The sequence below is a fragment of the Myotis lucifugus genome, unplaced genomic scaffold, assembly GCF_000147115.1.
Source record: "Myotis lucifugus unplaced genomic scaffold, Myoluc2.0 scaffold_5, whole genome shotgun sequence".
Lineage (NCBI taxonomy): Eukaryota > Metazoa > Chordata > Mammalia > Chiroptera > Vespertilionidae > Myotis > Myotis lucifugus.
This window is the reverse complement of record NW_005871053.1, coordinates 12,272,565-12,297,132: the sequence shown is the minus strand read 5'-3', so window position 1 is coordinate 12,297,132 and position 24,568 is coordinate 12,272,565. Positions and strand designations below refer to the sequence as shown.

The 24,568-nt window shown below is 37.5% G+C and overlaps 1 protein-coding gene across 2 annotated transcripts in view; it reads right to left on the bottom strand.

Moving 5' to 3' along the window:
* The window catches only part of ABCB11 (ATP binding cassette subfamily B member 11), an 83,047-nt gene that overhangs the window by 18,740 nt on the left and 39,739 nt on the right, over window positions 1-24,568 (bottom strand). Inside the window, exons 12-19 of one of the 2 annotated variants that reach the window (XM_023745221.1) lie at window positions 24,079-24,189; window positions 22,002-22,127; window positions 20,113-20,316; window positions 18,215-18,385; window positions 17,230-17,431; window positions 16,176-16,245; window positions 12,286-12,388; window positions 2,696-2,860 (exon numbers count right to left, since the gene is read on the bottom strand). In XM_023745221.1, the coding sequence (XP_023600989.1) occupies window positions 2,696-2,860; window positions 12,286-12,388; window positions 16,176-16,245; window positions 17,230-17,431; window positions 18,215-18,385; window positions 20,113-20,316; window positions 22,002-22,127; window positions 24,079-24,189 (1,152 nt within the window). Of the gene's footprint in view, window positions 1-2,695; window positions 2,861-12,285; window positions 12,389-16,175; window positions 16,252-17,229; window positions 17,432-18,214; window positions 18,386-20,112; window positions 20,317-22,001; window positions 22,128-24,078; window positions 24,190-24,568 lie in introns of both variants that reach the window. The other variant, XM_023745216.1, reaches the window with a different exon arrangement.

Here is a 24,568-nt window from a genome sequence, read left to right as displayed (position 1 = left end):
GTCTCAATACACTAAATGTGAACATTGTGCCCTTTACATATGTCAGAATGAAAATAGCGCAATTAAAAGCAGACTATTATCTGACTCATGATTATAAAAATATCATGAATCTACTTATGAATATGTGATAAGAGACAAACAGAAACAATCTTCATTACCAGAGAGGAAATATAGTAGTTTGTTTAGCATCATTCTCTTAGCAAATATAACTCTGGAGGATATTAACCATGAGAAGACTTTGGATTTCACCAACTAGACCAAGATCCTGCTACTCTCATCCTGCAGCCCTTAAGTGAAAAGTTCAATTGATTGGGTTAAGTTTTTCCTAAGATTTCTGGTTGTGACCAGAAGAATCACAGAGAATATTCTCACCACAAATAAATGGTGGGTGCTCTAGGAGGGCAGGGGTTATAGAAGAATAATCAAATTTTTTCTGTTTTGGCCATTTCATAGATCACTAGAGCTGGAAGGTATCTTAGAAATTATCTTAGTCCTTCATTTTAAAGTTCAGGAAACAGAGGCCTAGAAAAGTGCTATGATGGGATCCCATATGACTTATGAAGCTCCCCTCCCTCCACATACCCCCTGCCCCCCCCCACCCCCCCATTATGGCAGTGAAGGGCTCTGGCCAGGTTTCTATGGAAATTGCTGAATTCTACACCAAAAGCAATAATAATGATAATAATAATAAGATAAATATAGTATTTGATAAGTAACTAACAGAGCCAGTTTCAGAAGTAAAGTCTCCTGACAGGAAAACCAGGATTCTTTCCACAGCAGTTCATCTATAGGATGAAGTTGGGTGAGTATATTCCTTACTTTGCTTTTATAAAACAGAAGGAAATGATCAGCAAAGATGCTGACCCCCTGGATTTATTTTAAAAACAAACATCTAGGGCATAGTCTTGAGTCTTTATAGGTTCAACTCTATCCCCTGCACCTTCTACATCTACATCACTGCTAAGTACAATGCATTTCCAGAGCTTCTCGCTACTAGAATATCAGCTTTATGAGAGCAGGAAGGGGCTTTGATTTTCTTGTTCACCACTCTGCTAGTCCCAAGACCAGCAACAGTGTCTGCTAAACAATAAGTGATCAATAAATGTTTGTTGAATAATTATATTATGAGTGGATTTTTTTTGTTTAATGCCTGTCTTCCTCAGAGACTTAAAATGCCATTAAGGAAGACACCATGACTGATAACTGCATTTCCAAGTTCTTAGCACTGTGTCTAGGGCAGATAACAAATATCTGTTGAGTGAACAAATATTTCTATTATTTTAGGATATTGCACTTAGTATACATTAAGGTATATAAATTAATTATTTAAAAGATTTTCAGCATAAAGGTTTTACATAACCAGAAATTCGATTTACCAGAGTTGAAGGTCCCCTGTGTTTTCAATTACCTCTCCCTGAAGTGAATATGATTTCCTCACTTACCACAAGGGGGCAGTGTGAAAATTGAAGCCCAGGCTGGGGCCCTCCCTACATGATTGACTTGATTTTGTCTGTGGACTAGCCAGGTCTTTATATACAAATCATGCCTGTGGGGACATTTTTTCTGGTCAGGAGCTCTGCTAGAGAGACAAGGAGAGGGGGGGGGGGGGGGGGAGGGGGCAGAGAGAGAGAGAGAGAGAGAGAACAGACACAGAGACAGAATAACTAAAACTTAGGACTCCTACTAAGCTCTGACAATGTGGTGTGCTGGCAGATCCTTTAGACTAGGCTTCTGAAAGGCTGGGTTCTAGTCCTGGCCCCATCACTTAATGCCTGTGTTACCTTGAACAAGTTAATAAAGTTCTCTAGATTCTAGGTTTGCCTTTCTGTTGACCTCACAGGATAGTGTGTGTGTGTGTGTGTGTGTGTGTGTGTGTAAATTTCAACTAAGAAAACTTGATAGCATTTTGATAAATAATTTTGCAATGATAAGGTTTTATTAGAACCTGACTCTATAGAAACACTGCTTCAATTTGAATCTTAGATTCACTACTTGCTATCCTAAGTTCTCTGTGCCTTGGTTTGCTCCTGTGTAAAATGGGAACAATAAGAATAGCTACTGCAGATGGTTATTAGGAGAGGTTAATGTACTGTTATATGAAAGTGGTTAGCTAGTGTCTACTGTCTGTAGTTATTTTTTATTATAGCACTGAAGTCAGATGGAGAATACTCAAAACGTCTAGGAAGTGAAAAAATGACATAAATGTAATCTTTTCCAATTCCTATTTTACTTCACCCTCCTTTTCCCATTTTCTCTCTAATCAGCAGGAAAGCAGTGTGTTACACAATGTACTCTAACACTTGCTATTATAAGTAAAACTTCGTACCTCAGCTGTTCAGCAAGATAAAAATAGCCCTAAAATTCTTTTGTATTATTCAACAAACCTGTTTGCATTCTGATTTGGTTTGCATGTAGGTTAATTGCCCTCTTCTAACATTAAATTTGAAGCCTTAGTGCCATTTTTACAGACTTGATGATGACGATGAGTGTCCTGCCAGCCCAAATGGCAGAGCTTAGCTTCGCCTTCTTATCTGCTGTGTGATGTGATACTTGAGGCATTTTAATTCTTTAGAGATGAGAAAAAAACTAAACACATTCCCTGGTAAGTAAAGAGCCAATCTATCAAAAACGACAATATCCACTGATAGAAGCACCAAAGGTAAGGAGATTAAAGATAGTCCAGCCGTTTGCTTACCCCAAGAATCTGGCTGAATAAAAAGGCATAGAGGGGTGTGACTGCCCCATTGACAGCGGCACCCACAGACCCCACCACCATGTAGGGCCATTCTGGAGCATTGAGTTTCAGAATCCTCCGAACCGGGGCAGGTTCAATTTCTTCTTCCACAGGAATGTTCTTGTCCTTGAGGGGAGAGAGGGTTAGATTAATCATCCAAATGTACACACAGACACTTTTTTACATACTATTTTTTTATATAGCAGACCCTTTAGCATTCACAGGTGGAAGAGTCATGTTTTGACTGGTTATGAGTGACCTCAAAGATCTATGAGGAGTGGTGATTTGTTATTTTGTGAGGACTGGTTTTAAATTTCTTGAGACCCAGGTGTCACTGGAAGGAAGGAGCCTAGAGGGGCTACTCCTCTGAAAGTGAGTTTACAGTTTTCATTTCACAACTGCATACACATTGACTCTTGGGGAGTAATCAATATGTTGCATCTTTGAGGAAAATAAACTTCTGATTTAAAAAAAAATATTTGTGTTATAGTAGTATTTACATATTTGAGGACTTATGAAATTTTCAAAGCTCCCAAGGCAAGCCAGTGTATCTAAAAAAGAGGCAAAATAACTTGAAATTTGTGAAGTTGTGTCAACAATTCTCATTTACATGTTTTCTGTAAGGTTTACCTTAATTAGTACCCCAAATTAAACTGTAATCTATTTGGATTTCTTAATTTCACATTTTCTTCACAAGGAGTGAAGATTATTTTAATATTTTCCTATTCTGATTTTTTTATTTGCCATTAAAGTGTCATAGCTAGCAAATTTTTATCTTCTTGAAGGCAAATATTATATTCACAACCTCATTTTTACTATCATTTTTCCTTGGCTATAGATATTACTCAGTGCTTTGTCTTAGGCCCATGTATTCAATAATTTTTAAATTTATTACCCACTTTATTTGAGAAAGGATTTTAGGTGGCTTATGTAGATCTATAATAATTTTTTATTTTCTTCTATTAAAATACACTATATACATATATACACTATATTATATATATATACATACATATATATATACATACATATATATATACATATATATATAGTTTTTGCATGTACCTGTCCAATTTTCCCAGCACCATTTATTGAAGAGACTGTCTTTACTCCATTGTATGATCTTGTCTCCTATGTTAAATATTAATTGAATGTAATGGCTTGGATTGATTTCTGGGTTCTCTGTTCTGTTTCATTGATCTATATGCCTATTCTGTGTCAGTATCAGGCTGTTTTGAGTACAGTGGCTTTGTAGAATAACTTGATATCTGGTATTGTGATTCCTCCAACTTTGTTCTTCTTTCTCAACATTGCCATTGCTATTTGGGGCCTTTTTTGGTTCCATATAAATTTTTTGAGTATTTGGTCTAGACCTGTGAAATACGTTGTTGGTATTTTAATAGGGATTGCATTGAACCCATAGAATGCTTTGGGTAGTATGGACATTTTAATGATGTTGATTCTACCAATCCATGAACACAATATATTCTTTCACTTGTTTATATCTTCCTCTATCTCTTTTTTCAATGTCCTGTAGTTTTCTGATTACAGGTCTTTTACCTCCTTGGTTAAGTTTATTCCTAATATCTTAATTTTTCTGTTGCAAATGGGATTTTTTTTTAGTTTTTCTTTCTGAGAGCTCATTATTGGTGTATAAAAATACCGTGGATGTTAATTTTGTTTCCTGCTGCATTGCCAAATTCACTTATTAAATCTAGTAGTTTTTTGGTGTAGCCTTTAAGGTTTTCTATGTACAATATCATGTTATCTGCGAATCATTTACATCATGGAATCCTATGCAGCTGTAAAGAAGGAGGATCTCTTACCATTTGAGACAGCATGGAGAGACCTGGAAAGTATGCTAAGTGAAATAAACTAGTCAAAGAAAGATAAGTATCACATGAGCTCACTCATATGTGGAATCTAATGAACAAAATAAATTGCTGAACAATATAGATCCAGAGATATAGAAGCATGGAACAAACTGATGAATCTCAGAGGGAAGGTGGGGGTTGAGGGGTGGGTGAGGAGATATTAACCGGTGAACTTATATGCATATATGCATAGTCCATGGACACAGACAATAGTGTGGTGAAGGCCTGGGAGGGGCAGTTGCAAGGTAGAAGGGGTCACTGGGAAAAAAAAGAAAAGGACATCTATAATACTTTCAACAATGAAGATAAATTTAAAAAAATAAAGGGGAAAAATATATAACACACATAGTAATGTACCCTTTTCGTAGCTGAATATAATGAACATACAACAGCAAGGAATTTCAAATGCTTTCCTTTTGCTTATAAAATCAAAGATCATATTACCAATTCAATTTAAATAAAAGCTTGTATCATGTCTATGTCATTATAGTTGCAAGCCAGATAGGATGGAGGAAGGCAGCTTAGCTGGAGATGGATGTGTTACTGCCTTCATTTCAAGTTCTCTCTTGGCCTGCCTTCAACACTTGCACTTGTCATTACTACTCTCTCATGCAGCAAGTCCTTCTGTTCGATGGTTTTATTTCTGACAGCTTACTAACTCCAGGAATCAATGCCAGAGAGGAAGAAAGGAGCCTGGGAAAGCTGAGTGGAAGAGGCATAGAAAGAACAGGATTCTTGGACAAGCCACACACAGCCAACAATGAGATGCATCACTGAGCACTTGAGTTTTTTGAGTCTCAGTTACCTGATCCTCAAAATGAGAGAGTTGGACTAAGTTATTTTGAGGAGACAGTTCTCCAAAACATGGGTCTCTTGTGTTTCTGCACATCTTGTGAACAGAAGCACTGACTCCCTTTGTTCAGACTATTTTTTCAAGGAAGTTTGTATAGCAAATAGCCTTGGAGGACACAGATGGTGTCTCCATCCCAAGAAAAGGGCCGATGTGTTTACTGCCCATTATGAGTCAGGCTCCTTAAGCCTGAGATTCCTCTCCCTTCGTTGATGGGTATCATCTGGCCCTCTGTGCATCTCAGACCAGGATTTCCCAGGTCAGGAGCTGAGACCTCCCTTGCTTTCCTGATGTCCCCTGGAAGAGGCCATTTTCCAAAGTGATGCAATCTTTTTGTTGTTGTTAATCCTCACCCAAGGATATTATTTCCATTGATTTTTAAAGAGTGGATGGGAGGAAGGGAGGTGGGGAGAGAGAGAGAAATACCGATGTTAGGCACATTGATCCTGACTGGGGCCGGGGATGGGACCTGCAACCCAGGTACATATGCCCTTGACAGGGAATCAAACCCATGTCTCTTCAGTGTGCGGCCAAAGCTCTAACCATTTAGCACCACTGGCCAGGGCAAAGTGATGCAATCTTTCAATGCCATTGGACCTAGACATAATTCAACTTAGGGAAAGTGGGGGTTGGGCTAGGGAATCAGTGAGGTAAATGCTATTCTTGCTACTGCCATTGCTCTAACAAAACCTCTTGTCTCTGACTCAGGTCTGTTGTGTATTCTGCCAGCATCCATGAAATTGTGTCAGGCTAACTTGATAGCTTGCAATAGAGCAAACATCAGACTCCTTACAGTTCTCAACAGTGGTTGGTGTCCAGATTTGGATGCATACTAAACTCATGTGGATCTTTGATTAAATACACAGATTCCTGGGTCCCATCACCAGCTATTCTAATTTAGTCAGCCTAAGTATGAGTGTGTGTTTTAAAAAATACTCCTCAGTTAATTCTGGTGACAAAGCCCATTTTTGTGAGATCCTCAGCAGTACTAAGACCCCTTCCAGCACTAATGTCTGTTATTACGTGACTATACATTTTGTCAGTCTCAGCTAGAACAGTAAACTCTAACATTTCCTGGACCAGCTCCCCACAGAATGGTCCACACATAGCCTTACATGACAGAAATTTCTCTGCCCTTCTGATACCTGAAGATTTCTCCAACCCTAAACAACAACATCTAAGACATTGAAAGGCAATATGAAGTAACTCTGCATAGTAGCTCTCATTCCAAGATAAACTAACAAGAACCAAAATTTAACTAATTCGAATAATTTTCTTTTGTCCACTTTTACTAAAAGTTGGACTTTAAAGGAAACTGTCCTCTTACCCCCCAAAAAGAGTGGCTACCAAGATTGAATGATGCAAAAACTAAGAAATCTGTCCCTGGGTAATTTACTTTTGATTGACTTTTATTTGGTGTAGCTAAAGGCATAGTAAAAGAATAAAACAAAATATAATTATGTATGGAATGTTTTTCTCTCTGATTTTGTAAATCTACCAATAAATTTACTCATCCAAAAAAAGCTAAAGATAAATTAAGATGACTAAAGGAAAGATGAATAAATTCATGGCAAACCAGTAACTGAAAGAGAGAGGTAAAATTATAAAAATGCATGTGTTTCCTCATGGCAGAGTTCCTGCCTCTGTGGTAGCAACGTCAGGTTGCACAGTGCTCATTTGTTTATCATATGTACAGAAGTATCCTGCTAGCAACTCCAGTGCGTGGAGAAGGGCAACTCATTTGTTTATCATATGTACAGAAGTATCCTGCTAGCAACTCCAGTGCGTGCAATAAATGTTTAATGGATGAAACCTACTATGTTGATGGTTAAATGCTAGCAATAAATGTTTAATGGATGAAACCTACTATGTTGATGGTTAAATGCTAGACACTGGGCTTTTCTCAGTTTCCTTCCTTCCATCTCCTTGTATAGGTTAGGTGAAAATATAAGTTCCTTTTTAAATTTTATGTCCTTCTATCTATATTTTGTTTTGCTGGTTTCTGCATGCCAAATCATGGGATCTTCTGCCTCAATAGTGACTTTAAGAAATGGTAACTATGGCCCTAGCCGGTTTGGCTCAGTGGATAGAGCATCAGCCTGTGGACTGAGGTTTGATTCTGGCCAGGGCATGTGCCTGGGTTGAGGGTTCGATCCCCAGTAGGGGGCGCGCAGGAGGCAGCTGATCAATGATTCTCTCTCATCATTGATGTTTCTATCTCTCTATCCTTCTCCCTTCCTCTCTAAAATCAATAAAAAAATATTTTAAAAAAAGAAATGGTAACTATGACAAGAAGTGGAGGTTCTTCAAATGAATAAATACTGATAGTCACTTTTATGGGTCCTGTCTCTGTCATACCTTTTAAACAAATGCCTAAGCCCTATTCTATATGTTAGTTATGATGCAGTGGTGGGTTTCTAATAATTGACACTCAGGGGAACAGGATTTCACACACCCCAAATATGTCTTTTTGGTATGAGGATTATTTGATGCTGACTATTTTTAAGCAACAAACATCTCAGGAACAGCTTTCCACCTCCCCCTTAACTGCCTAAAAGAATTTAGATAGAGGCCTATTTCAGGAATGGAGCTATACAATCAGAGATAACTACAAAGAATATGAGCTAGGTGTGGTAGACAGCAGGGAATTTAGCAAGGCCTGCTTAGTCAAATTCTCCATGTTCCTTTGTCTCTTCAAACAAACATTTGCTCGGCAAACATTTACTTTTCCTGTCTTCCTGTGAAATTTTTCCTGCCCTTTGAAGTCCCAGACCCTTAACACCTTCCCCTTAGTTCTGGATGATATTTAAGCCTCAATTGCCTATCTGTCTTTGAACCTCATATTATCGTGAAGCTCCCATATGCCAATTTAATCCTTAGACAAAGCCCAAAGAACCAAGAGGGGTAGAAAGAAATGTTTCCTCCCCAACAAGTTTAATTGATTTCATATATACAGGCATAAGCAAAAGTAGATTCACAGTTGTGAGGATGCAAAACATAGAGTTTATTCTTGTAGTATTGCTATTTATTATTGTATTATTTATTATTATTAACCTACTTTTGCCTACCCCTGCATTCTTTTTTTTTTAATGTGTTTTTATTGATATTAGAGAGAGAGAAAGGGAGAGGGAGAGAGAGATAGAAACATCAATGAGAGAGAAACATTAATGGGCTGCTTCCTACATGGCCCCTACTGGGGATCAAGCCCACAACCCAGGCATGTGCTCTGACCAGGAATCAAACCAGCAACCTCTTGTTGCATTGGATGACACTCAATCCACTGAGCTACACCGGCGAGGCCATACCCCTATATTCTACCTTGTCTTTTCTAGTTTTCCTGAACTCTTTCCTAGATATCAGAGATTGAAACCTCTAGCCTGCAGGATCCCCTAATTCTAAGCTGAATTTTATCAGCATTACCACTAAAATCAGACCCATTTCTGGGAGCCAAAAGTACAGCTTGGAGAGGGAGGAGAAATGGGCTGTAGTCTTGAAGTATGGTACCGATTTGCTTTGTTTAACAATGGACAGGTTACTTTGATTTTCTAAATTGTATAAGTCATCCCATTCGATTGAATGACTTATTGATTGAATGACTATCCCATTGATTGTGATCTTACTGGTTATCGAAGCACATTCTTCTGTACCTGGGAAACAGGACAGCACAATTACCCTAAATTGTTTTAGTGGCCACAGGTGGTGCATTCCAGTTGACTCAGTGGTCCTAAGACCAGGACAGTGCAATTACTCTAAATTGCCTCGATGGCTCTAGATAATGTGTTTCTATCAACTCAGTGATCCGGGAGACCCAGAACTATAATTTAGATAACATGCCTAAGTTTAACCCAGGTTACCCAAAGGCTCTAGATAATGTATTTCTGTCAATTCAGTGACCCCGGGACCTGAAACTATAATTAACATGCTTAATTCTGCTTCTGTAATCTGCTTTTTTGCGAGCCAGGTGCCTCATTCCAAACCCTGGGATGTAATCAATACCTTTGTGATTTTTGCCTATATAAGTCTGGTTTTGCCACCATCTTATTACTATGAGATTTGGGAATGTCCCCTCATAGTCCCGGATTGCAATAAATGTGACTCTTTAATTCGACTTCTTAAGGCGTCCTTCTGTGATTCGCGGGGTACATTACAACAGTCTCAGCTGTGACCCAGCTAACTAGAGTTTCAAAACAGACTTTCTCTTCTAAGTTTTCAGAGTCAAAACTCTAAGAAACCACAAGGTGGAGATAACTTCTTCTTTATGTAATTAAACCTTTTGCAACAAAAGATATAACATTTCCCAATTTTACAGAAGATAAGGTTAGAGCTTCCACATCAAAATGAGAAAAAGGAAGAATTTCACCAGTGCTTGGGCAGAATTTAGTGAACTATAAAAATACTTTAAAATTTACTTGGGATTAGAACAACCCAAATATGTAAAATACTTTAAAATTTACTGGGATTAGAAACTCCATAATTTAAAATTTATTAACCTGTAGTCTACTGTTTTCCTCTTAAAAATGTTTGATTTTTTTAAATCTAAAAGGCTCTAAGATAATTATCATACAAGCAAGCAGTATTAATAGAAGCATAAGATCTTTTTCCTTTTGGAGTTTTAGCAAAACCACATTGGCTTCCTGTTATTTTCTTCCTCGTTCTTCTTTATGTCTCCCTTAACTAGAGAGAGAATATAAAGTGGCACTTTTTAAAATTATACTGGTTAACATTTAATTGAGTTTAATTGTTCCATTCTAATTTGCAATGCTAATGAGTAGACTATTACATGGAGCATTGTTATGTCTCTAAAACTAATCTCTATATTTGATTTGTTTCCCTTTAGTTAAATGACTCCCTTTGGAGTTTTCCCTGCAGTAAAAGCACTCCATGGGAATGTGACTCCAGGGAATCTAATTGTTCTCTGCAACTATGCTGGGCCATCTACCAGTTTCAACAACAACAGCAAAATCCCATTTCCTTTTTCTTCGTCCCAACTCTTGCTTTTATTGTCAAATGTTTACCCAGAAACTAGGGGAAAAAACATAAAAATGTAAAAATTGACTATGATTGGTGCTGTTGTTTGAAATTTCAACATCGTATTTGGATCTTTCTCCCTGGAAGCTCTAGTAAACTCCCTACCTCATGCTTCTTGTAGTTATTAATGGCAGCACCTGAACGGAAATGAAATACCTGTTTCTAGAACCAGAAGGGGGCTTGAGTCCTTACCAGCAAAATGCAGTAAGGAATCATGCTTGCTAAATGTTTTCTCTCACTGTGGTTCATCCTGCTGCTCCAGAGAAACAGCGTTCATCTATGAAACATACTTACAACAACTCTATTAGGTAGTGGAATCTCTACTTATTCATGATTAGTACACTAAAAGCAAACAGAAACTTAAGAGTCCTTCTTAGTCATAAGGTCATAAATAGTATTGTACTTTCTTCCAATTCTGTCACTGTGAGCCAATGTACAATTACTTCCAAAATGAATTTTTAAAGATAATTTGAAATTACATCATGCATAATAATTGTGCTTGTAATTAAAATATTCTCTGACTTATTTGCTTTGATAAATAGTGGTTTAGGCTTTATTTTATTGTAGCAATTCCATTTTTTATACTAGTTTTAAAATCTTCTGATGTCCTACTAGGTGCAGGCACTGAGCAAGGTGCCCAAGTTGATACAAATACAAATAATATATAGTCACTAACTTTAAGAAGCTTATAGTTTAGCAAGGGGATAAGACAAAATGATCTCAAATCAAGTTTAATAAGAAGAGTTCCATGAAAAGAGTCATGTGAAGAGTAATGGGGGATCAAAAGTGAGAGTGTCAGGGCTGAAGAATGAAGTACAATGATTAAAGTGCAATGATTTCGGGAGGAGGATGGTCACCTTATGTGAAAGTTAGTGCCCACAACAGCTCTGGATACATGCATCCCAATGAAGAAAGTTTTATATTGCTACTAGAGGCCCGGTGCACAAAATTTGTATACGGGTAGGGTCCCTAGGCCTGGCCGGTGATCAGGGCCGATCAGGTTCCCCACTTCCCAGCCTTCCCGCCTCCTCCTTCCCTCACTGCCTCAGCACCCCACCACTGCCACTGGTCACCCACCATGTTCCTCACCACCCCCTGGTGGTCAGCGCACATCATAGCAAGCGATCAAACTCCTGGTCTCCGGGTCGAACTCCCGAGGGGACAATTTGCATATTAGCCTTTTATTATATAGGATATGGGTTGAGCCCTCTCCTATCTCTTTCATCTTTGTGTTGTTTGGAATTGTGTTAAAATTAATAGTATTGATTAGTTACCACAGATGGTAACTAGACTTATTGTGGGGGTCATTTTGTAAGGTATGTTGTATGTCAATTAAAAAAATTTGTGATAACTTGAATAAGGTTAGCCTTATCAAATATGTTTGTTGATCAAACACTTTTGCCAAGGTTATTACAATTTAAGAAAGAGACTTAAAATTTTGGAAGGAAAAAGTTTTCAGATATTCTTAAAAACTTTAAAAGGATGCCTACATAATCAAGTAATCTGCTAAGTACATGTAATTTGCCTGTGTTTACTAGAATGGTACATTTAAGAACTATTAACCATTAATAGTCCAGTTTTAGTTACCACACATTCTTAAAAGTAATTAATTAATATATGTTTCTTTAAAAACATTGCGTAAAATTTAGAGTTTCCATCAGGTCTTAATATGTTCTCCCCTTTAGTCCGGCAGTGAAATATTACTAGATATAGGCCTTGAAAGCTCATATTCTAGGCCTGCATACAATAGTCCCCAGGAGAGGCTTCTTCTATTCCCCCATGAATGATTGGTGCCTGACCTTTCTGTCTTCTTCATAAGTAGATTTATGATCAACACCAGTTAATGAAGGTTCATGTACCAGGTAAGAAAGCTGAGTCTTGGAGCGTTGCCGGATGGAAGCTCTGTAAATAAAAAGATGAAACCATTTGTAGATTGTGGGCAGGTTGGAACAGAAGTCAACTGGTATCCAAGTTTACAAGACATGTGTCAAATAAACAGAAATGTTTTCCAGGTCACCTGGTAACCAGATAAGGGATCTTTCTGATTAGACTAGACAGAGTTATTCTTAGGGCAGAATTAATCAGTGGGGTTGCTCTGGGCCCTAAGCTAGACCTTGACCCAGAAGGGAGAAAAAGAAGGGGGGCAAAGTTGTCCTACTAGTTTACCAGAAAAAGGTGTATGACTCAAATCCATTCTGAACCCACATGGCTCTGCTAATTGCTATCATAGCAATAGGTCATTGCCTTTACTTCCCTTCTGGCTGTATTTTTATCTACCCATCCCTGCCTCCCCCCCATCACCTTATACTTGTATACTTCAAAGTTTTGCCACCTCTATACAAATGAGCTAGTCTGAAAGTAAATAGAACCCCTAGTGACATATTCTCCAGGCTATATACCACCCCTAGCGATGCATTTAATTTTATTGAAATATAATTTAATTTGGTGTGTTCATTCATTGATTCAACAGAAGTTTATTGGGCACCTACAGCATGCAATATTCTAGGTGCTGTGGGGGATACAAAGACTGGTCAATGACAGACTTGTCCCTTAAGGAACTTAAATCATATAGAGGAGCAACACATGTACACCCAATCCTGATGTAAGGAAAAATGTGCTAAGTGCTATAAGGCAGGTTTGAATAAAGAGTATGAAAATATAAAGGAAAAAGACATGTATGGTAGATGTTACCATAGAAGGCTTCTCGGAAGAGGTAACTAAGGTAGGGTTTGGGTTTTGTAGACTAGAAGGAAAAGCATTTCTAATTGAGAGAACAGTGTAAACGGAAGCATGAAGAGAGGAGAGAACAGGAACACTCATTAGATATACTTAGTACAGGGCAGATATAGGAAGTGATTGGTTCAGGTTGTTTTGTTTCATTTTCCTGCGATTTCTGGGAAAGAGATTCTACTCTCCTCTAGATTAAGCTTGAGAATATGTAGCTTTGGGAGCTGATGGCAATTATGTTGAAACTCTTAAGGAAAGAAGTTTCCCTTAAAATAAAGCCAATAGTGAAAAAAAAAAGTAGAGCTGAGGAGAGAGACTTGGACAAATCATTGACACCCCAGCCTGGCCTGAAGCCAAAGCATTCTACTATTCCTTAAGTCAAAGTCAACTGCTTCTCTCCCTTTAAAGGTTAAACCAGGTCAAGTTAGGTTTTCATTCATTTGCAAACAGTGTCTTCAGTGACAAAGGCAATGCTGACGACTTGGGAGGAGGGAAGTTTCCTGATTGAAGCACTTAATTGGAAGCCATATGGTGTAAGAGAGCAACGTAAGAGATGAAGAGACCTATGTCAACTGCTTAGTGCAATCCAGATGGAACCATTCACAAGCCTCTACCCTTTGTATCCAGGTGCAGTTGGACTAAAACCAATATCAGGGTGGTGCCTGCTATTACACATGCTCCTTTAGCCTTCCTGAGAAGGCAGTAACACATCGACTTAATTAATCTAATTTGTTACCACGTTCTGTTAATGGTACTGCCATCCTCTTAGTCACCCAGTTTCAACAAGGTGCATTTATCTCAATTCCTCCCTGTTCCTTGCTCTTACATATTCAAACTCTTGCCAAACTTCATTATGAACAGGCATGAAGTCACTCCTTATCTCCTACTGCCTGCTACCACACTGGCTTCTTCTGGGGCACCCCTTTCCCCTCCCAATCTGACCTGAAGCTCTACAGCAACGGAGTCATTTGAGTTTGGTAACTAAGGAGGAACTGTCTTGTCCAGATGGTGTAAGGAATAGACATGTGTCACCTGGAGAGAGCAGAGTGCATGACAGGGCTGAGACTTAAGCTCATGGGGCTGAAATAAAACTCAGAGCATTAGAAGCCATAGTAGGAGTATATGAAGAGAGGAAAGTGTCAAAATATACTTGACTACCTTCCATCCTTGTCCCCTCGGATTTCTACTACTTTAATATTACATTTCATAAGTCTCTCTCTCTCTCTCTCTCTCTCTCTCTCTCTCTCTCTCTCTCTCTTTCTCTCTCTCCCTCCCTCCCTCCCTTCCTATCCCTCACACCATTCCACCTGTCTAGGATTGGCTGTCCCAGTGAGACAGCTCGGCAGGCACCCTATCTGCCAGGCAGTTCCCCCTCTGATCTACCATAAACACCAGAGTTATAATTCTACCTAAGCCCTTCCAGAAACCTACAAATCTGCCACTCCCTTTCTCAGAAGCTGCTTTACTACTTCTCAGCACAAACAAAAGCAGCTAAATTGGGAAATAAGTTAGCTGAATAAATAATACTTGCTCTCAACATTATTATTTAGAAAATTAATTTCTACACCCATTAAATTGTTCTTGAACCTAAAATCTATGACTAAAGAGAGACTTAGCCTTCAGAAAGACCTTAGACAAGGAAATAAGATACAAATTAACATTCCACTTAGTCATCTTTTAGCAAAAAAAAATTTAAAAATCTGTCAGCCTACACAATGAGATATTTTTAACCATCTTCTCATTTAAAGTTATAAATCTTTCTCTGCAGGAAGTTAATAGCTTCTTTCTGTGTATAGATTGTATTTCTGGATTTCTCATCCTAGTCACCAAAATCTAGACTTTGTGAGAACAAATGGTCAAATAGGAAATGTTTGTATTAAAATGGTTATCTGGTCCTGATAACAGATTGTAAGTAAACTACTTAGAACAGCTGGAATTTGGTTCATCAAGCTATCAATTTATTCTTTTCTAAATTCAATAAAACTAGCATTTCATGAAATTTTTATGAATGATCTGTTCTCCAAAGGAAAAATAAAAACTCTAAGCATAAACTTAGTGAACTACCCTTTGAATATTAAAAATAAATAAATTTATGTTTGTACTACTGGAAGTTGTTACCTGAATGTTTTGTTTTAAACTCTTTAGCCATTTTTCAATAAATGATTAGCTAGTTATCTTGAATGAGCAAGTCCTGAATTAAATGATCTAGAAATGTAAGAAAATGTTAGAGAAATATGCTGTCAGTTCATTGCCTACTGTAGTATCCTAACTTGAGAAAAAAAATCTTTTTAATATTAAAGGAATTATTTTATTAAAACACTTAAACCAGGACGAAAGCCTAAATTTACAGTCTTACTAACAGCGTACAACAACAAAAATATGTTTTGAGAGTGAATACTGATATATTTATCCATAGAAAAATAAAAATCTAAAATATAAACTAAATAAATATATAGCCGATGTTTGGGGAAATTATCTTTAAACATTAAAAAATGCATTTCTTATTTCATCTAACTAAAACATGATTTGACTTCAGAAGGTTACTCTGGAAGAAATATTTGAATTCAGTTGCAACTCAGAAGGTTAAAGAGTATAGCTAAAGAAATGAATCTGACCTCCATGTAAGATGGTAATTCATACCACAGTTAGCTTTGGTGGGAAGGACTCAATACAGATATTTTCTAAAACAACCATGTTTCTAAGTTCAATAAACAACATTTTAACTATGGAGCATCTCTATCATGACCCTAACCCTAATAAAATGAGAAGCTAAAGTTAAACAAAAACTCCCCATTAATTAGAAACAGGACTGTCAATATAGCAACCAAGAATTCATTTGCATGTTCCTATTACACAAGACTTGGGCCTGTGCTTAGGGCTTTCCTGGTAGTACCCAAAATATTACCTAAGAATCCTAAGAATATTTGAAAACCTTAAAATCTGCCCCATGGCTCAAACTTACCTTAAACTAGCCCGGTAGCTCCCTCTGCGAAAGGTCTGTTTGCTCTCAAGTAAAGCACCTTCAGTGTCATCTTTTCCTATTTCAACACAGCATGAGGGATTCCTTAGTGTATGCAATAAACAGAACCATATCAAAATAAAATTACTTACTATGCTTGCCTCGCACATAATTACCATGCCTGATGCTAAAACAGACATTAACTATTAACTTTATTGCAATAAGTAAAATAGCCCTTGTCCAGCACATTCTAACAAAAAATTTCAAAATAATCGGCAAGATTGAATCTTTCAAACTACATATGTATAATAACCTATGTGTTATCGCCACAGAAACAGATATCTTATAGCATGAATCATAAAAACCTTAAAGGAAGACCACTAGAAGTAGGAAAAAAATGATAGACTCACCAAATTTAAAAAAAATCATTTCAGAATAAATCACACATGTTATATGTATAAAGTTACATAATTATATAATTGTATAGTCTGTAACTATATAATTATATAATTGTATAGTCTGTAACTATACAATTATACCCAGTGGAGTTCAAAAATTGATATGTGACATGGTAGAGAAAGTGTGGAGTGGTTGATTAATGTAGGTTGAGATAAACCACCAAAACTGAAAATTCAGATTGAAAAAGAGAAGGTGTGCTAGGGCCTGAAGTATCTATTTACATTAGTGAAAATAAGCACAAAACATTTTAGTCATTGATTCATTCACTCAACCAACAAGAATAGAGCTCCTACTGTGTGCAAGACACTGTAGAGAGTCTCTCTTATTTGCAAAGTGTGTGTGTGTGGGGGGGGGGGGAGTGGGGTAAGAGGGAGGGATGAAGTTGAATGTTCTTCAACAGAACACCTGGGCTCTATGACTTGATCAGATAACTGAACCTCCTGAGTGCCTGTCCTTTCCTGTATCATTTACATAATGCCTCCAAGGGCTTTTGGGAGAACAAATAAGACAGTGTATATTAAAATACATAGAAAAACATAAAGCATTATTACATTAACTATTTAATATAATATAGAAGCATAATGAACAAGGCACTTACCCTTTATGCCCTCCTCATTAAGGGCTTGATCTCCTTGACTTTGCAAAGTCACTAGAGTGAAGTAAACTCCTTTTCTTTCCAACAGTTCTTCATGTGTACCTCTTTCCACTGCTGCACCATGTTCAAAACCAATAATGACATCTGCAGCTCTAACCGTGGATAGGCGATGAGCGACTGAAATGATGGTATGTCCATGCTGAATCTGTAACAATGCATAGTGCACCGTTAACTGAGACTGTAAGACAGAACTGGCATCGACCTTTGGTTCATCTCGGAATTCACAAGTAAGTCAGAGCCTCAGTCCCTGGGAGAATCCTTAAATAGGCTGTGCAGACATTAGAAATAGCCAGCGCACTTTCTCACATTGTTGGTCCAGTTGTTGCTATTAATCAACAGCTATAAACAAAAAAGGAAAATTTAAAACTCATAGATTTTGCCCTAGTCAGTTTGGCTCAGTGGATAGAGTGCTGGCCTGCAGACCAAAGGTTCCCGGGTTTGATTCTGGTCAAGGGCACATACCTCAGTTGCAGGATCCTCCCTGGCCCGACCCTGGTCAGGACAAGTGCAGGAGGCAACCAATCGATGTGTTTCTCTCACATCGATATTTCTCTCTGTCTTTCCCTCTCTCTTCCACTATCTCTAAGAAATCAATGGCAGAATATCCTCGGGTGAGGATTAAAAAAGAAATAAAATAAAACTCAAACATTTTAAGTTAGACCTAACAAGATTTTAACTTTTACATGTGCAACTTCTGGAAGCAAATCATAACTGTCTTCTGTTTAATTGTGAGGAACATTGCAGTCAGCCAATATTTTCTAAACAGTCAGACTGGATACATCGACCCACGGACCCATGTAGCATCTCTCTCTCTCTCTCTCTCTCTCTCTCTCTCTCTCTCGCTCCCCCCCCCACACTCAATAAGCAGCCTTTCCTACAACAGCACAAACATTTCCATATGTAAAATGAACTCAGACTTTCCACAAACCTTACTCAATGCCTCTTGCACCATGGCTTCGCTCTCATTGTCCAGTGCCGAGGTGGCCATGTCCAAAAGCAGGATCTTGGGATTTCGAACCAGGGCTCTAGCAATGGCTACCCTTTGTTTCTGGCCGCCACTCATCTGGCCTCCTCCTTCTCCAACAAGGGTGTCAAATTGCTAGAAAGGAAGTGAGCCCAGTCATGAATAGGAAGAATTTGAAGACTCCTAACTAATCCATCATGAGGTCCTTTCTAGCTTCCTCCTCAAACATGAATTTTCAGAGGTCTAACTTTTACTGAAATACCCTTTCCTGAAACAGGTCTCATCAATATTTGTGTTTAAGATTTTAAAAAATTGATTTAATCTCTTATTCCCAGGTTCACTGGCTGTATAAATGTTTCTGCTTAGCTCAACTTCAAATAAAATGTTTCCACCAACTAAAAGTTGATTGAGATCCTGAAAATCCATTTTAGAGGATTAGAGCACTTATCAGATCTCATCTCTTTTCTCTAGCTAGACAACACAGAAAAACACAATGCTAAAGCTGTCTTTATATTGTGAAATACCAAGCCACCTTTATAACCATCACCATCGACAGCAAACAGTGGCCAAGTATCTTGCATGTCTTGCATGTCTAGCATTATATTGGAACCTCACAACAGGTCAGACTCTCATCTTGCATATTATTAGCCAATGTGAGTTGAGCACCTACCATGTATAAAGAAAGCACAGAGCTGAGCTTTACACTCATCCTATGAGGTAGGTGCTACTATTCCCCTCAATTGATAGATAAGGAAATGCTGGGGTGCAAGCGGGTAAGGTAACTTCTCCAAGTTTATAAAGCTTGCAAGTGGAGAAGCTGGGGCCTGTATGGAGGAAGTGTGATGCCAGAGTTTTATGCTCTTTAGTCACTAGGCTATATTACTAGTATACTCATGGCTGTAATCCTATTCATACAGGAAATTTAGAAGGTGGACTAGAAATTATTCTAGAGTACAGACTCTGGAGCCAGACCACCTGAGTGTGAACCTTGTCTCTCCTGCCTTAAACAAGTTATTTGACCTCTCAGAGGCCTAAATGAATTAATAGATTAAAGTGCTTAGAACAATGCCTGGTTTGTAGGAAGCACTATATATGTTTTAACGAATAACAACGCTTCTTTGACTTAGCTAACCATTAGCCTCAGGCAAAATTCATATAATAATATGGAATTGGTTTTGTTGTCATTGTTGCTGAAAATGAAGATAAATGAGGAATTTTGGAATGTGTTAGATACAGTGCTGCGGACATATTAGCCACCTAAGTATAAGAAAATTAAACCACAATGGGAGACATCAAAAGAGCAACGTGCAAGTTATTGCCACATAACAAATTTATCATCTGCTTTGACAAATGCTTAATAGATAGAATAAGGAAATTGTATCAATGTCAAAAGGAGCATTTAAAAGAACATTCCCCCCCTAGCCGGTTTGGCTCAGTGGATAGATCATCGGCCTGGGGACTGAAGAGTCCCGTGTTCGATTCCGGTCAAGGGCCTGTACCTTGGTTGCGGGCACATCCCCAGTGGGGGGTGTGCAGGAGGCAGCTGATTGATGCTTCTCTCTCATTGATGTTTCTAACTTTCTATCCCTCTCCCTTCCTCTCTGTAGAAAAATCAATAAAATATATTTAAAAAAAATAAAAATAAAAATAAAAGAACATTGCCCAGCTTGGTAGACTTTCAGTAGATTAACAACATGGCTTCAAACAAAGGGGAAAACTCATGGTACTTTTCCAGCATGACACAAAAACATGACATTAAGAATTTAATGATTTAGGATTCAAATGCAAAGAAATACATCTCATAGAACATTTTTCCCTTCTACAATTCATGAGTTTCCCTCTGAATGAGAGGCTAGGGGTACCTGTGGCAGCTCCATGATGAAGTTATAGGCATTGGCTTCCTTGGCAGCTCGGACTATATCTTCCATCGTCGCCCCCTCTCTGCCATAGCGAATATTCTCTGCAATGGTGGTGGAGAACAGAACAGGCTCTTGCTCCACAATTCCGATCTGAGCTCTAAGCCACTGAATGTTAAGAGAGCGAATGTCATGGCCATCCAAAGTCACCTAGAGAACATGAGCACAACATCACATCTCTCAGAATCCTTCAGGGTCTGAATCATAATACTATGTTGTACTTAACCCATGGGGAGAAAAAATAGAGACCAACAAGATGGTAATGGAAACAATTCCTCTTATAATATGGTTGTTTATATAAGAATGACAATATACTAGTATAATTGAAATCAAATATAGCTATAGGACAATTCATTGTAGAAACATAAATGATGTAAAAGTCTCTTTATTTAGCGTGATTGGGAAAGGATTTTACTTCCTCAGTAAGTAGTACAGTCACATGTGTCTCTCTCCCTTCCACTATCTCAAAAAAAAAAAAAATCAATGGAAAAATATCCTCAGGTGAGGATTAACAACAACAACAAAAAGAGTACAGTCAGTTATTCACCATACTTTGACTATTTTTACTATGTTTTTTTTAAATGTATTTTTATTGATTTCTGAGAGGAAGGGAGAGGGAGAGAGAGATAGAAACATCAATGATGAGAGAATCATTGGTTAGCTAACTCCTGCACGCCCCCCTCTGGAGACCAAGACCCCCAAACTTAGCATGTGCCCTGACTGGGACTTGAACTGTGACCTCCTGGCTCAACCACTGAGCCACTGTGGCCAGGCACTATGTTTTGACTTGTGACCTAAAATGGACTTCAAAAGATGCATTAAAAATAAGCAATGATTCCTATCTTGTATATTTTCTTTATAGTAAAGCTTACTTTCTGGCCAGATTCACCAAAATAGTACCTTGCTATTCAACAGCAATTGAAACTGTGAGTGGAATGAGAAAATTAAAATTACTATTAACAAAAATGTTACATAAAGAAACCATGATTTTAAAATATTTAGAGTATAGTTATGCTGGTATGAGGCCAAGAATATCCAATCAGAGAATGATGTCTTGTGACATAGGAAAATTCTGGTTTGTTTGCCATGTTAGTGTAACAGTACATGCACTATAGAGAATTCATTGCATTCAAGTATTTAATATGTACTCAAATGATTCTATCTTGATAAGAATGATTTAGAGAGTGAAAAGCCTTTGGCACTTAACAGACCTGGGTTCAAAACGGGGGCAACTCTCAATCTCTCTGACTCTTCTTCCTCATTTGTAAAATGATATTTACCTTTGATGATCATTGTGAAAATAAGTAATCATTTTTATAAAGTATTTTAATTATATGTGATAAATGGAAATTATTAATATTTATTTTCTTACTTTCAGTTTATGTTTATAATCAAATAAACACAAGAAAAAAACTAAGTAGTTTGTGAAATTATATATATTTTTTAAAACCTAACTTCTCAAAGCTGTAATAAATAATTGTTCTCTGTTAATTCCGGCCGTGGAAGCTTTCCTATACTTAGCATTTGAAGAGCTTCAGGAGAACAATAATAATTTTGCTATTATACAAAGAAATAAATAAAAACTTTAGTTCACCGAGGAGGCAGCCACTTGGAATGTATCTGTACAGCCAGTTCCATCACTCAGAGAATGGACTGGTTGTTCAGTGAACATGGTCATGCAGGGAATTAGTGCAGCCACAGCAGTCAAAGTCATTAAGTCAACCCCACATGTGTCAGGATGGTCTCAGTGTATTCTAAGCCTTTGGGCTTGATTAAGTTACCACCATTTGCACTTTCCCATCCCCTGGAGTGAAAAGTTTCTGGAAGACACACACCATGCCTGCACTGGGGTCGTAGAATCGCTGGATGAGCTGCAGGGCTGTGCTCTTCCCAGCTCCGCTGGATCCTACCACAGCCGTCATTTCCCCTGGTTTGATGACCATGCTGAGGTTATTTAAAATCTGCAGAGAAAAGGAAAGAACAATGTCAGCAGCTAGGCCGCAAGTTAGGATGCTTTGTGAGGACATTGTGTTTGTTTAATTGTATCCTGCATCCATGAATAAGCAGCAAATTAGTAAACAGTGCCTAGGATGAAGTTTTAGCATTCAGCACATTACTTATTATTTAGCTGAAAGCTGTGGCCAACAAATAAAATGATGTGTGGTAACACTTGAAGTTAAAGTAAATCAACCACGTCCACTTTTAGATGTTCCGGAATCTCATTTAAAACATCCTGACATACTAGGATACCTCAAGAAGACGGTTCCAATTAGTTAAGGGAAGAAAGCCATTAAGTTAGAAAAATAATACGAATTTAATAACCACATGTTAATAAGCCAGTTTCAAAGTTTAAGCTGTCATACACTTGTATTGTGTGTGAACATGTTATTTGAATGAATCACTGTATCTAACAGATGTTTGTGGTATATTTGCTAGATACAAAACTCTGTTCAAAGTAGAGATTGAATTCTGGTAAGCCTAGAAAGGGAAGAAAAAAAAGCTAACTCATAACCATGTGTTGGATATTTTCACTAATTCAGTGGTGATTTTTGTCCTTATTATGTAGAGGTGGTTTGGGGTGCTCTATGTGTCAAAATCTCACAAGTCTTTCATTCCACACTATAGGGTCAGGCTTACAAACTTTTACTTACTGGACTGTAATCTTCCCCTAGGGCAGGCAGGCATTGAGTATGCTCTTTTTTTTTTTTTTAAATATCACTATAGTCTCAATACATCATGGCACCCAGCAAGGCTAAATACACCCTTGTGATATGAGTGAAGAATATTTACAGGTCTAAGTAAGAAGATTTTATTAAAATAAACTCTAGGTATTGGAAATAGCAGATAAAACAAATGAAATGACTGTTTCAATTCAACTGGTATTTGTTGAACAGCTATTATGAGCTGGTTCTGAACAAATATTGTAAAGGAAGTATTGAGCCATCCCTTCAAAGATCATTATTGAATGAACACCACCTTGTGGTTTATATTTCACAAGTACTTTTATTTGTTGTGACAGTTAATGTTTACATATATGTGTAATATTTAACATTAATCAAAAATTTACTTCATAAACATAATCTTAATATATGTACTTATACTTTATATATATATATATAATGAAAGTGTATATGCGTGTGTGTGTGTTTATCTGCATTATAGGTATGCATTATCAAATTAAGTTTCATGGAATTTAGTTCTGTGGGGATAACAGAAATATTATTAAGAAAGGGTGGCTAGAGGTACTCTGTTAAAAAATGAGGAATAAGTCTCATTTCAAAGCCAATTCATTCAGGGGGAGTAGATCCTAATTTTCCTGTAGAGTAAATTGCCTTTAAATATACTTGTTCAGTAAATACAGGAAAACTAAATTTTCTTCACCATGGGTGACTTATGAGCATATCACAAGATTACCTTTGCACCAAGGACTGATATCTTGGCCCTGGTGAAATTACAGATAGCAAGTAAAAAACTGCAAAGAGAGCTGCTTTCCTTTGCTACTTCATATCCTTCCTACTCTGAGTGTTCTACCTTCCATACTCTCTAAGGAGGTGGTTTGACATAGTTGTACTTCTTAATTGGTCTGATTGCCTTGCATTTTATTGAACTCATGGTTACAATGACAGGGCCTGACACGCTCATTTCAACAGAGTCATAAAGGTGACTTAACCGGAAAGTGCTGCCAGACTGTGTTTCTACCAAAGGGATTTGCACAGTACTGTCATTATGAAGGAATGTGGTTTGGTGTCTGAGAAATAACACGACACCCAAGGACACTTCCAGAGAAACATGATTCTGTCCCATGTTTCTGGAAACTGAATCATGCTTCAGAAAAACAAGCAATTCATGGCTCTGGAAATGAATCATCAAGAATAAAATGCCGTTGTTCCTGAAGGAAAGATTGGTACTTACCTTCACTTCTGGTCTGGAAGGATAGTGGAAGGTCACATTGTGAAATTGAATTTCACCATTAATTCGATCCAACTTGTAACCATCTTCTGACATGCAGTCAATAACAGGTTTCTGGAAGAGAATGTAAAGGGATATAGCAACATGTATTAGATGCATTTACTGCCCATCTCGGTTTGAATTTACTCATAAAAGAGAATAACAACCAGGTAAAACATTGCAGAGATTTGTTAAAGATACGTTTCTTCACATTAAATAATTATTTTTAATAATAATTAGCATTTATGGAGATATTATATTATGATATATTAATGGTATTATGCTATGTTACTATATAATATATTAGCATATAATATGTTATATGTATTATGTTATATATTAATATACATATACATTTTATCTGATATTATATTTGTTAACATCCTATATAATAAAAGGCTATGTGGTCATGATGCCCTCACACTGTGATGCCCTCACACCGTAACAACTCATC